The following is a 12533-nucleotide window of genomic DNA, read 5'->3' on the forward strand; positions in this document are numbered from 1 at the left end:
ATATATATTTATCTCTGTCTCCACATGGGAAGGTTTAGGGAGCAGCTTTTTTCTTCTTCTAGAAATCCCCTTATTTTTTTAAAGATAAACTTACTTTTGTTTCCTTTCCTTTGAAGACAAGAATACGACAGAGGTGTCCAACTTTACCCACATTTTTACCCCATTAAACTTCCTCAATAATGATCAAATTAAACATGTTTTAGGGGTGTCAATTGTGATATTGGCAATTAGGAAAAAAAAATTTAACTATTATTTCTGTGACTAAATTTCAGTGGTAGAAATGTACTAAATCTTTCCAAATCTTCAGGGCAAAACTCGAGTAGCAATGATGGGAAGTTCATTCCCATGATTTATTCTTCCTTTATGTCATGCCCCCCTTCTCAAGAGTGCACATCATGATGTACGGCATTTTGAAATCCATATGTAAAACCTGCAGTCGAGTTGGTCAATTATTAATGTCCAACCAAACATCCCTGTCCCTGTCCCTGTCCCTGTCCCGGCTTTAAAACATCGGGTTTTCAAGGCGGTGGCAGTGAGACCGCCGTCTGATGAAAACCGAAGCGTAGCTGTAGATTTTCTTGCTGATGGTGAGACGAGATGAAACACTCCAACTCTTTGATTTGTGCTTGTTAGCAAAGTCGTGCCACTCCCGTCTTACGCAAGGCTCTTCCAACAGGCGCTCTCGTTACTGAAAAGGCCAACATGACATGAAGTCTGATCTGGAGGAACATTGTTGCTCAGCGCCAGGCATACTTTTACAGAAATCCCCTTACATCAAAAACAGAAACGGCGAGACGGTGGGGGAAGAAGAGAAGGACGAAAATAGATGGCAGTAAGAAGCACAGAAATAACTAAAATGATAGCTCACAGATAAACAACAAAAAAAAGGATATAACAGTGTGAAGTGACAAAAATATCAGAGAATCAAAATCAAATGTGCTGTTGGCCTGTTCGAGTTGCGTTGTTGGGGATTTAGACAAGAAGACAATGAAGCCTGAGAGGAGATGAAAAACATCCTGCTGCCCTTTAAATCTTTTAAGGAAATCCAGATTACACCCCGAGCCCCCACGTGGCGATATGCACGCGCACTCACCATAATTTATCTCAACAAAAAGACAACATGAAGCATATATACCCGACGCATGCTGACAACGCAGCCACTTAAAACATCACACCTACATCAGGTGAGGTGTCTCCAGTCACGCGTCCAATTCAGTGCTCCACAGTTTCACTTACAAACCCCCCCTCCCCCCCCCAGCAGTTAAATATCCTGGCTCCTATTCTTGGAACAGCACATGTACCCACAGCCACGCCCTCACATGCGTCAGCGAGTCAACCTTTGCTGGCAGCTGACGTGACGACAGCGAGTGACACAGACGTGACACACACTACGTGGGGGGTTAGATGGCTCAACGAAAGTCTTGTGTGCAGAACATTCTGTATGCTGTTCATTGTTTTTCACCCCAAGTTGGATTTAAAAAGGCACCTAGAGGTTCAGCTGTGTCATAGGTGAACGGACACTAGATGGCTTTATGAAGTCTGGATGCAAATCTGGAGTTAACCGATCTGAACAGAGTTGACTTGTGAGGAATAAACGTCGTAAATACAGTTTGTGACATAAAAGATTCTTCTGTGACGGCAAAGCAAAATATCCTCTGAGCTCAAAGTGAAAATGACACGGTACGGGTAAGGGTTCAATAAGATGAACTGTCTACGTTTAAGTAGATATATGTATATTTTTAAAAACTAGTCTTAAATATTCCACGCTGAAGTACACCTAAATAAAGTGCTGGACCTTTTTGGAGGCCCCCGGGTCTTTGGAAGAGAAACTGGCCCTCAGCATCACAGATACCCAGCCATGCTTAACAGCAGGCATCAGAATGTTTTCCACTGATGGTCCATTGTTTTTACGCCATGTTTGTTCTCAAAATGCCCAATCTTAATCTTATTTTGTTAAAACTGCAACTGTGTCCCGATGGCATAATATCAGACAGATCATTCCTGGGGGGAAAAAAATACAAATAAAAATAAAATCAGAGCCTTACTGCTGTCAGTCAAACTAGTGTAAGTGCTGCTCACACCCTTCGTCAAATTTCCAGGCTAGGTCCTCGGTTTTCCCTAAACTCCCTACTGCACACGGCAGCAGAGTTTAGGAAACATCACAGGTTTACACTTGTGATGCTTGAACAGAAAACATTTTTCTGTCACTCAGATCATGTGCTGGCAATGAAACAAGAATCTAAAGGTTGTCTTGGAGACTTTGTTGTCCGTTGTTTGATTCGGTTCTGCAGCAGTGAGCTGGAATAATAGGCCTTTAATGTCCAGCAAACCGGAAAGTTGCATTGCAGGTATTAAACATTTGCAGAAACTAATGAAGCAAATGAAATGAAAAACAGTTTGAGTATCAATAAATGTGTCAGGTATTTGACGAAAATAAGTCTTATAATGGAAAGATTATAGCCTGTGATTACTTTTGAAAATTTTCTGAATTTTTTTGTATAAAGAATTCAAATTAGATTAATTTAATAATATTCCATATTGCAGAATTTTCTAAAATGCCTGAAAAAATTTAATTATCAATGGCAGATTACCCAACAAATTAAAGATTTTTATGTCAGTTTCAAAGAGATATGCGTGATATTTTCAAGTACCAGGTTGGTTTGACAAAGACAAGCTAAACAACCTAATTTTAAAAGGTAAAAAAAACGAAGGTTGGATGGAAATAGTAACGGTTTTAATTCCATTTTAGTTCTACTTCCCGTTACGGAAGAAATCCAGGAGAGCTATAAATATGCAGCAGATTACCTAAAGACAAAAATAAATCGAAGCAAGCAGCAACCACATCCTGCCAGTTACCAAACTCAAATGATTAACTGTGATCACTGCCCGTCAACACACATGTACATGTTATAAAATTAAACCTGGAGTATACATTTCTGAGCCTGTGTGCATAATCTTGGAGTAAATTCAGTTTTAGTTTTGAAAATGTTTACGTTTTTAGTTGAATAATCATCCTAACCTATTAAAAGCGATTCAAAACGATTATTAAAAGCCCAAAATTAATAAGGTGTAGATGCAGTGCATTAAATTATTGAATAGATATGCAAATGTTGAAGAATAACAATGTACTTAGGTAATCACAATATCCTGATTAAAAGTGTAGTGGGCAATTTTCATGAAATACCCAAAGGTCTGGCATGTCTACAACCAACAACATAGAAAAACAACAAGAATATGTACTTTGTTTTAAAAGCAAAAGGCGTAGTTAAGATGGAAAGTACTTCAGCAATAAATAGCTTTCCTACCTCGCCTAAATGAGGATTAGGATTAAATCCACACAGATTGCACACGTTCTTCTTGCACTCGGTGCACACACTGTAGTTGGGGGCGTCTGATGATCCAACGTTGAGCTCCAAGTTACAGAGAGGGCAGTTTCCCTTGGCAACTGAAGTTTCAGACTGAGCAGACTCAGCCGCTGTGGACTTCTCTTCCTGCTCTGCGGCTGCGCGTCTGGGGGGCTCTCTGGACCCGGCAGGCGGGGTGTCCGGAGCGGAGTCGGAGTCCGGTGGAGACCCGGGTGCAGAGAAAGGAGAGTCAGGAGGAGAACCTGGTCCAGAGTCGGGTGACCCTGGCGGAGACTCGGGTGCTTTGGTTTCCTCTCCAGAGACAAGAGTGGTGGCTGAGCTCAGAAGCGATGAACCGAAGCTGAACATTTGAGATGCAGCGGCAGGAGGCTTCGCTGACTCCGTCAGCCCTCCCAGACCCCCAAACAGCTTTCCAGCCATGGATTCTTCTTGTTTTGGCGCAGCCTGTGTGGGAGGCTTCGATGACTCCATCAGTCCACCAAATCCACTGAATAGTTTCCCCGTAACCGATTCCGACGCTTGCGCGGCCGCCGCGGGGGGTTTAGCCGAATCCGTCAGCCCTCCTAAGCTGATGGCGCCCAAACCCCCAAAGAAACTCGATTCTTGTTTGGCTTTAGCTGGGGACTGCTGAGGGCTGGACCTCTGCTGAATCGGACGCCCTGTTTTGGGGTCAATCTTGGGCGACCCTGCCAATGAGGAGCCTGGAGAAAGGGGTCCAGGAGATGAGGAACCTGGGGATTTCTGCCTTGGTGTCGTTGGCGGCGTCAGCCCTTGGTCGGAGGTGCTCTGCTGCTTTATCAGCAGCTTTCCGGGCTTGCCGCCTCGCTGAGGCGAGGGTGGGCCAGAGCCTTGCATGGGCTTTGACATGCCAGGAGGATCCATGCCTCCCATTGCTCGCTGCATCTGACAGTTCAGGCAAAGCCACTCTTTACCCTGCAAATGAAAAGAAGACAAGTCAGATGTTGTGGTTTTTGTGACCATTGTTCATTAGTAGCTTGACAAGACAATGGGCAGGAAGAGCGACACACCAATTGCACAGGATCAGGAATCAAAACCTGGGACAGCTGCGTCAAGCACCATAACCCTCATATATAGAAGGTCTGGTGTATAGCATGTAACCATGACAAGTTAGATATAATTGAATCACATTTTTAAAAACTGCTGTGAGAGGAAGTGGTGTGTCTTCATGTTTACACAGTGCCTTGCAAACCTATTCATACATCTTTTCTAAAGAACAGCTTCTCAGCTATCAACCCTGCTGCAGTGTGGAGGAGCTTGTAGGTAGCGATGTTGTAGCGATCACTACACGCTGCGACAATCTCGCTCCACGATTGGCTGAAGACCTCGACAGCTTCTTCTGCAAGTTTTAAATCCAATCCATGGCATCTCTATCCTACTTAAATCGAAGCAAGCAGCAACCACTGCTTGCATTGATTTAAGTGGGATAGAGATGTGATTACATGGACCCTTATACCAACAACTTCGCAACTCTCTCCACTCCCCCACCCCTCTATGACTTCCTGCCTGCACTGAGAAAGGTGTAAACAGGCTTTTTCGGCATTACAAGACCAGGAAAGCTTTCCTGATTCTGCCTGAAAGCCGGCGCTGACCAACTCGCCCACATCTTCAGATTTAACAAGTCTCTGGAGCTGTGTGAGGTTCCCTCCATCACCATCCCGGTCCCCAAGAAACGAACCACAACATAACTTAAACGTCTACAGGCTTGTCACACTGATGTTTGTGGTCATAAAATTCCTTGAACAACACGTTTTGAAGGTCAGCCAGAAAGCTACCACTTGTGGTCCCAAAAACTCATTTTAGGATACGAGGTGATTGCTCATTTGAACTCGTAACGTCTTTAAATTGTGGAATTCCCTAATATTCTCCTTACCCTGATTAATCTCAGTTGAAGATATTTTTTAAGCAGGCATTTAGATAACGAGTTACAAACTCCCAATTAATGTTTATTGACTTTTATTGCTTCCCATCCATTTTGTCTATTTTTCTGTGTTTCGTTTTCACTCTAAATCTTTATGTGACATTCCACCTGGCGAAAAAGCGCTTTATAAACAGCTCACTTACAAAATGGCCGTTTCCAATAACGCTTGATTCCGTTGCTGGGCAACCAATTTCCATCTTTAAAACACATAATCCAAAATTTGCAACAGTTCCATAATTAATCAGCAGTTGGTTGTGTTCTAGTAAATATTAGCGCTAAAGTGGTTGGCTTTCATGGAGTTTACCGTTACGGAACCAAACACCTGTCTCGGAAAAAAAAAAAAGAATGGAGGCCAGAGCCTTTTGTTTAGTGTTTGGCCATCTCTTTTGGTTTCCACAGCGTGCCAAGCACAGCGTTGAAAGAGCCAGCTGTTGACGGTTTGATCACCATCTAGAAAAAAGAACAATGTGTGCATACCTATTTGCTACTCGTATGTTGGTGTGTTTGACATCTTAAAAGGCAAAAAAGAAAAAAGAATGTCCTTGTTGATCCACACAGAAGAATTTCTTAAAGAATAGTTCTACAAAAGTAGGTTTAACTCCTGACCAACCAGCATTTACAGTTCATGTGTGAGTGAATGTCGTCACTCGCTGGCAGAGTTCCTTCCTGTGGCCATGATATGAGTCACCTTGATCAACATTCCCCAAGTCCATATGGTCACTCTGCTTCCCAGATCATGTGTGTTGCTCTTGTAAGCGACATGTCCTCTTTTGGATCAGGGAGGACCGACATACTGGACATACTGGAGCATCATAACCAGTGTTTATTTGAATGATCCGTTTGTACAATTCGCAGCATTTATTAGATATGCGCTAGTCTGGCTTTTTCTTTCTTGCTCTTACTGAATTCATTTTTTTCTTTGAGGTCTGACTGAATCTGATTCCCCCCACCCCCAACACTTCAAAAAAAGAAAAAAGAAAAAAATACGTGTCACTAGTTCCACAACTGAGATATCAATTTGGACATAAAAAATAAATTAAAGATTTTTGCCCTTCATGTGTAAAAAATATTTCTAACCTGTCAGAAAACTCAAAGAGCCAAATTACACACACTTTCAGGTGTTTAACATTTGAAGCAGAGATAAATAAGGAAACATATTCAAATTCCAGTTTCTGGTCAATGTTTGTGTGTGCGTGTGTGTTCTTCATACGTATTTTTTATCGTTTTCTTTTTACATTATTTTCTAACTAGGTATTTTCTAACAATGATGACTATAATAAAAAAATGACTGCAGATATGTGTGCATATTCTTCCTTTATATTCATCATCTTTCCTCAAAGTTTTGCTTCTTTTTGTTTCAACACTGTGAGCGATTGAAAACCAGTCAGATTCCTTGTTTGTTCGCTCAATATTGGCAAATAAATATGATTCATAATCTGATGAAGCTTGAATCAAAAAGATACATTTTGTGCTTTTTTGGGTGTCTTATCTTTGCCGTTTAGCATGTAATGCAAACAGCAATGTCAGTGCATGATTAATGTTTTTTGTTTTTTTCAAAGAAATGCCAGAATAAAATCATTGCCTTTTCTACATGCGTGGCATCGCTCACTCCTTGTGTATAATCCATTATGAAATCTGTGGCGGTATTATCTGTGACCTTTTGAGAACTGGAAAGCTCCTAGCTGTACTTGTAGACAAAAATCATAAAGTTATCTCACTTCAGCTCATTGGTTAGGACGTGATTAACCATTTGAATTTTATTTATTTACTTTAATTTTAAGAAAAATACAACTACAGCAAAAGACAGAAGCTGTCGGGGTCTTACCGCTGAGTCTGGTGGGCTGAAGCCGCACAGGCTGCAGACCTGGTTCTTGCACTCAGTGCAGGTGTTGTAATTGGGTGGCTCCTTAGATCCGGTGTTGAGCTGGGTGGTTTTACACAGCGGACAGAGTCCACTTGCAGGCTTTCCAGCTGCCTGCAGCCTTGGGGCCCCTGGACCCTTTGCTGGCATGGGGCTTGGCTGCCCTTGAACTTTTGGTCCAGGTTTTCCAGGTCCTTGTTGTGGTGGGCCACCTTTTTGCTGCTGAGCTCCACCCTGATCCGGTCTAGGTGCCGGCTGCCCTTGACCTTGCCTGGGGGCCTGACCAGGGGGTCCTTGATCTGATTTGGGCCCCTGACTTTGCCTTGGTCCTGGGCCAGGAGGACCTTGACCAGATTTCGGCCCCTGACCAGGTGGTCCTTGCCCTGGAGGACCTGATTTAGGTCCCTGACCGGGTGCACCCTGACCTTGCCTCGGTGCCTGTCCAGGGGGGCCTTGACCTGGCTTTGGGGGTCCTGCCTGCTGTGGCCCCTTTGGTCCCTGACCCTGCTGGGGACCCTTCCCCGGTGGCTTCCCCCCCTGCTTGTTTTCCACTTTTGCCGTCGCATCGCCCTCCTCCTCGTCCCCGAACAGTCCAAACTTGGGAATGTTGACGGCGTCGCCCATAGATGTGATGGAGGACGTCATTGACGACACGGCGCTGAGGGGATTGGCCCCGCTGAGGAAGCTGGAGCCAAACATGCCGGACGATTTAGTCTCTGGGCCTTTTGGCTCCTGCCGGAATCTGGATTCAAAGAGGCTTAAGGACGAGGGGCTGCGGCCTGGTGTGGGCCTGCCAGGTGGACCCTGGTTGAAGGCGTCTACGGTTCGACTCTTACTTAGGCCTGCAGGGCCCCTGGAGGCTCCTACCTGCTGGTGAGCATCAGATTCTGAAGGTCTGAAAAAAAAATAGAAACAAAACGATCCTTGTTATATTTACAAGTAAAAGAACCCAATAAAAGAATTGCAAGCAACACACAACTAAAACAGGTCGATAGTGCTGCTGGTTAAATTTCATATCTGACTTTACAACATTTAACATTTAAACTTCATTAAAAGGATGCCATGTCCGTTTCTGCTGACTCATTCACACTCACCATGACAACAAGTCCCAGCCTCTGAAACTACACCCAACATTAAAACCTCTGACTTTAAACTCACTAGGATTCACAACACAAAGTAGTGCAATAAAATGAAAAGGGCTAACAATCTTTAAAACATTCAAAGGAAAAAAAAAAATAGCTGAATGATTTTTGCATCCAAAAAAAAAAAAATCACTCAGCTACAAATATAAATCCACTTGTTCTCGCAAGGCCTCGAAAAGGTTTTAGAGAACGAACAGCTGACAGAAACACAAATACTGGTGAACGACATGGAGTGTGGATAGTGGACAGAGACTGAGAAGCGGTCGGCTGTAGCCTGCATGTTAGGACAAAGCGACGGGGCCTGTGAACCCAACCTGAACACTGAATGCAGTGGAACTTTAGAGAAGTGCATCAGTGGAAGCTAATGGACCAATTGGCTGTCATTGATTAAAGCGTGATGGTGCATGTTTATGACACACACTTGCACTGGTTTCTGCTGCAGTGAAGGTCCTTGGATGCTGTGGTGCAATTAAATAATGTTCTCTGGCAGTAAAAGTTTAATGTTGCAATGAATATAATATCTGATTGTTTTCATAGCACGCCTGAGTAATATGGTACTGTAAAGGGTAGCAGCCGAACAAAGGAGGGCTGGTCAGAATGGTGAGTGAACTTTGGGCGTGTTCAGGTTCCCTCCTAGCTCTGAGAGTCCACTGACCGAAAGAATGACCAGTTGCAGGTTATCTACACAAATCATTATCCTTAGGCCAAGTTTAATACTTGTACACATTCAACATCCCTGGAGCATTCAATTCAACATGAAACACCTAAATTCTGTGAAATATTAAATTAATCATACTAATAGTTTAATTAAATATCCATTGCAAATACATTTAATATGCAACCCTGCACAGGTAACCAGAGATACGGGATTTCTTATATTATATGGAGATCGTGAATTAAAACAGTATTTAAAGGCTTTGTTAAGTATAACAGTACACTGGTTACTATGGCAGTAGTAAATTACTAAGTAAAGAACACTGTACAATCTACCGGGTTAATGAAAAGGAACACTGAATTTTCAGAGAATTACCCAGAAATGTTTTTAATTTGATGACTATGACGTGTCTGTGTAATGACTATAAGAAAATGGTCTGTGGTAAATTAAGGTCATCTTGTTTCAAAATGTCAGACTCATTTAATACTTCAGCTTTGTTCAGTCTTTGAAAATGTGTATATTATAAGAAGACTATCTGGATGCAAGTCAGAGCGACTGTCGTTTGCCAACTTAATTTAAAATGTTTGCTAGACGCACACAGGCACTTAATGAAAATCAACGAATCGGGAAGCTTTTACTTGCAGGTTGTTTTGAGAATCATTGCACAGAATTAAAATGTACTTTGTGTAACATTACCATGACAATTAGTCCTTTTCACAAATACACACACGAGTGTGCACAGGCTCAGGGGCAACGTAAATCATTAAACCAAATGGTCTACACTTAACAAATGATGTTCACCTCTGATTAAATAAGCTGAATTTTCTTCACAAGGCTTGAGTCTGGATTGCCATGAGGTCTTTAAAGTGCACGTCTAAGCCAAGTCTGAAATCATTTGTAAGACAAACATGCTACCAAGTGTCTTTACTAATTACTAAAAATAATTCAAATCAATTGCCTTACGCCTAATTTGATGTAACCAGATGTATGTGAGCTTTTTGTTTCTGTGTTTGGCATGTAAATGCAGCATTATTCACATCACCTCAGAAGGCAAAAATACAAAACAGCAGAATTACAAAATAATAACAGACAAGAAAAATGATAAAACATGGACATTATAAATGGGCTCAAATGTTATGTGGTGGCCCTACAATGAAATTCTGCTTGGGACCTCATAAAACCTTGGGCAGGCTCTGTCGACGAAACAATAATTGGCGTAAAAAAAGCGCCGCAGTGAATATTTTCAGCACCAGGGACAGCGCCAAGCCTGTTTCCTAGACGGCAGGAGATGTAGCAGAGATTCGGTACGAATAAAACAGCAACACAGAATTCATCTGGGGAAACGCAATCAAAATAAAACAAATTAATGTCCCTGTTCTATTTATAGTCATATTAATATTGATGCACCCCTCCCCCCAACCTCTAGCTCGGATATAAATAACATTTTTCCCCCCCAGTTGGAGACAGTTAGCACAGAGGCCCATTACTTCATCCGGTACGCACAGAGATGCATCTTCTGGCTGAATGACTTCATTGTAAATACCACTAACAAAATTTTGCAGTTTTTTTTTTTTTTTAGTATCAACGTACTAAGATAAATATAAACGTATTCACGATATATGCAAATAATGGCTGCATATATATGTAGTTAATTGTTAAGATGTTCAAAATGCAAATATAAAAGAAGAAGAAGAAGAAGAAAAGAAAAAAAAAACATTGGGCACGACAAATTTCCTTACCCAGCAGGCATTTCGACCATTTCTCACAAATAGGCTACTGGAGGTGTGTCTCCTCACTGATTTCACGCAGAACGACCGATCGAATCGGACCATTCCGGTGACTCGAGTGTATTCATTTACACCGCCACGAGCTGCAACTTTGCCCACTTTACAGCCAATTTTGTGGATTCAACCATTAAAAAAAAAAATTTTTAATCTGAGACTCCCATCACTCCTCCTAACAATGAACTCTAGGAACAAACTGGGGTTTCTTGTGCGATTCGCGGCGTTGAAATGGGTGTAAATGGGACTCTCCGCCTCCTTATTGCATATTTCTTAACAACCACACACACACACACACACACACACACACACACAGAGAGAGAGAGAGAGACATCCGCTCAGGCCTCTCACACACAAAACGCTTGGTCCGGTTTAGATATTTGGAGTGCATTGAATGATGCCGTTTGAAATCCCTGCCTTCGTGCAGCTGCCGGAGCTCCAGGTTGCCTGCCCTGCGCCCTTGACATCGCCGCGGCCAGTTGCTTCCTCTCATCCTCGCTCAGCTCGCTCAGGTTGACCGGAGTGCCATCGGAGATCCGGACGAAGCCGCCCTTTCCGTCAGGTGCCATCCCCTCCGGCAGACCAGACGGGGGCCCTTCGCCTCCTTCCAGGCTCGCTTCGTTCCCCATGATCGACCCCTCCCGTTCCCCCCAGTTCTCAGATCAATCCGACACCCGTCTTTTTTTTTCCTTTTTTTTTTATTAATTATCTTCGAAGACGGTGATCCTTCGAGTATCGAAGCATGACGGATTGTTTAGATTTCTGCAGTTATTTCCCTGTCCAGTCGCGCTTCTCCATTTCCTTCGTTTCTCGTTGTTTTTCTGTAGCTCGCATCTCTCCAGCTTCAAACCACAGTTGCCAGTTTTCCGTGAGGGGGGTCTTCGTTTTACTACTGCTCATAACCACTAAGCGACTTCCGGAATACGATTACAAAATAAAATACTTATTGTATTTTTTTCCCCCTAGCATTATTTTCGTCATTATCGTTAATAAATTCACACCTGCCTTGACCAACAAAAATTTTAACGTTTTAATCCAAATGCTTTGAAATAAAAAAAACCCTGCATTTTATTGCCTGAAATTTTCAGTAATATTCAACTGTTTTATTTTATTCCATCCTAATTGAATTACATTCTGTTTTAACTTCAGTTTTCTAATGATATTACCAACACAAAATAATATTATTCATTATTATTATTATTATTATATTTTTGACAAACGAGGTGTTACATAAATTATAGGTAAGATTTTTTTTTGCAGTGCTTTTATATTTATCCACAGTGGAAATGTATTTTATTAGTCAACATTACGTGCTTTAAGTTGAAAAAACAACTTCCGCTCTTCACTGAAGAACTCCAGTTAACTTAACGCAGGTTCTCCAAACGTATCCTGACCAACCACGCATGCTCCACCTCGCAAGTGATCCTAAGACATCAGTGAAGGAAAATGTGCTTAAAGGCGACCATCACTGCTACATTTAGGTTGACTATGAAATCCAGAGAGAGAATTAAACAAAACAAACAAACAAAAAGTCACAATGCTCAAAATACAATACAACTGTGTCATGTTCAGTCAGCGGAGAGCAAATGCAAATATCAGTTTGGGGTCAAGAAACCAGGGCCTCTGGGAGAGCCTAAGATGATCATAGTTGTGTGATTGCACATTAAAAAAAAAGGAAAAAAAGAAGAAAAACAACAACATCAGACATCATGATTTAAAAACATGCTAATCTAATTTTAGTGGAGTCTGCCATCATGAAATATTCAGAAACACAGATAAGACATCTGCAA

General features: G+C 42.1%; 1 protein-coding gene across 7 annotated transcripts in view; it reads right to left on the reverse strand.

The window, feature by feature from the left end:
* Nucleotides 1-11625, reverse strand: part of pcloa (piccolo presynaptic cytomatrix protein a) — a 52430-nt gene extending 40805 nt beyond the window's left edge. For 6 of the 7 annotated variants that reach the window (XM_017302720.1, XM_017302719.1, XM_017302721.1 and 3 more), the window contains exons 1-3: nucleotides 11161-11625; nucleotides 7130-8060; nucleotides 3306-4298 (exon numbers count right to left, since the gene is read on the reverse strand). In XM_017302720.1, coding sequence (XP_017158209.1) covers nucleotides 3306-4298; nucleotides 7130-8060; nucleotides 11161-11372 — 2136 coding nt within the window. In that variant the 5' untranslated portion in view covers nucleotides 11373-11625. Of the gene's footprint in view, nucleotides 1-3305; nucleotides 4299-7129; nucleotides 8061-10701; nucleotides 10728-11160 lie in introns of those variants that run through there. The other variant, XM_017302718.1, reaches the window with a different exon arrangement.
* Nucleotides 11626-12533: the final 908 nt, after the last annotated feature.

This window comes from Poecilia reticulata, linkage group LG23 (assembly GCF_000633615.1).
Source record: "Poecilia reticulata strain Guanapo linkage group LG23, Guppy_female_1.0+MT, whole genome shotgun sequence".
In the NCBI taxonomy this organism is placed as follows: domain Eukaryota; kingdom Metazoa; phylum Chordata; class Actinopteri; order Cyprinodontiformes; family Poeciliidae; genus Poecilia; species Poecilia reticulata.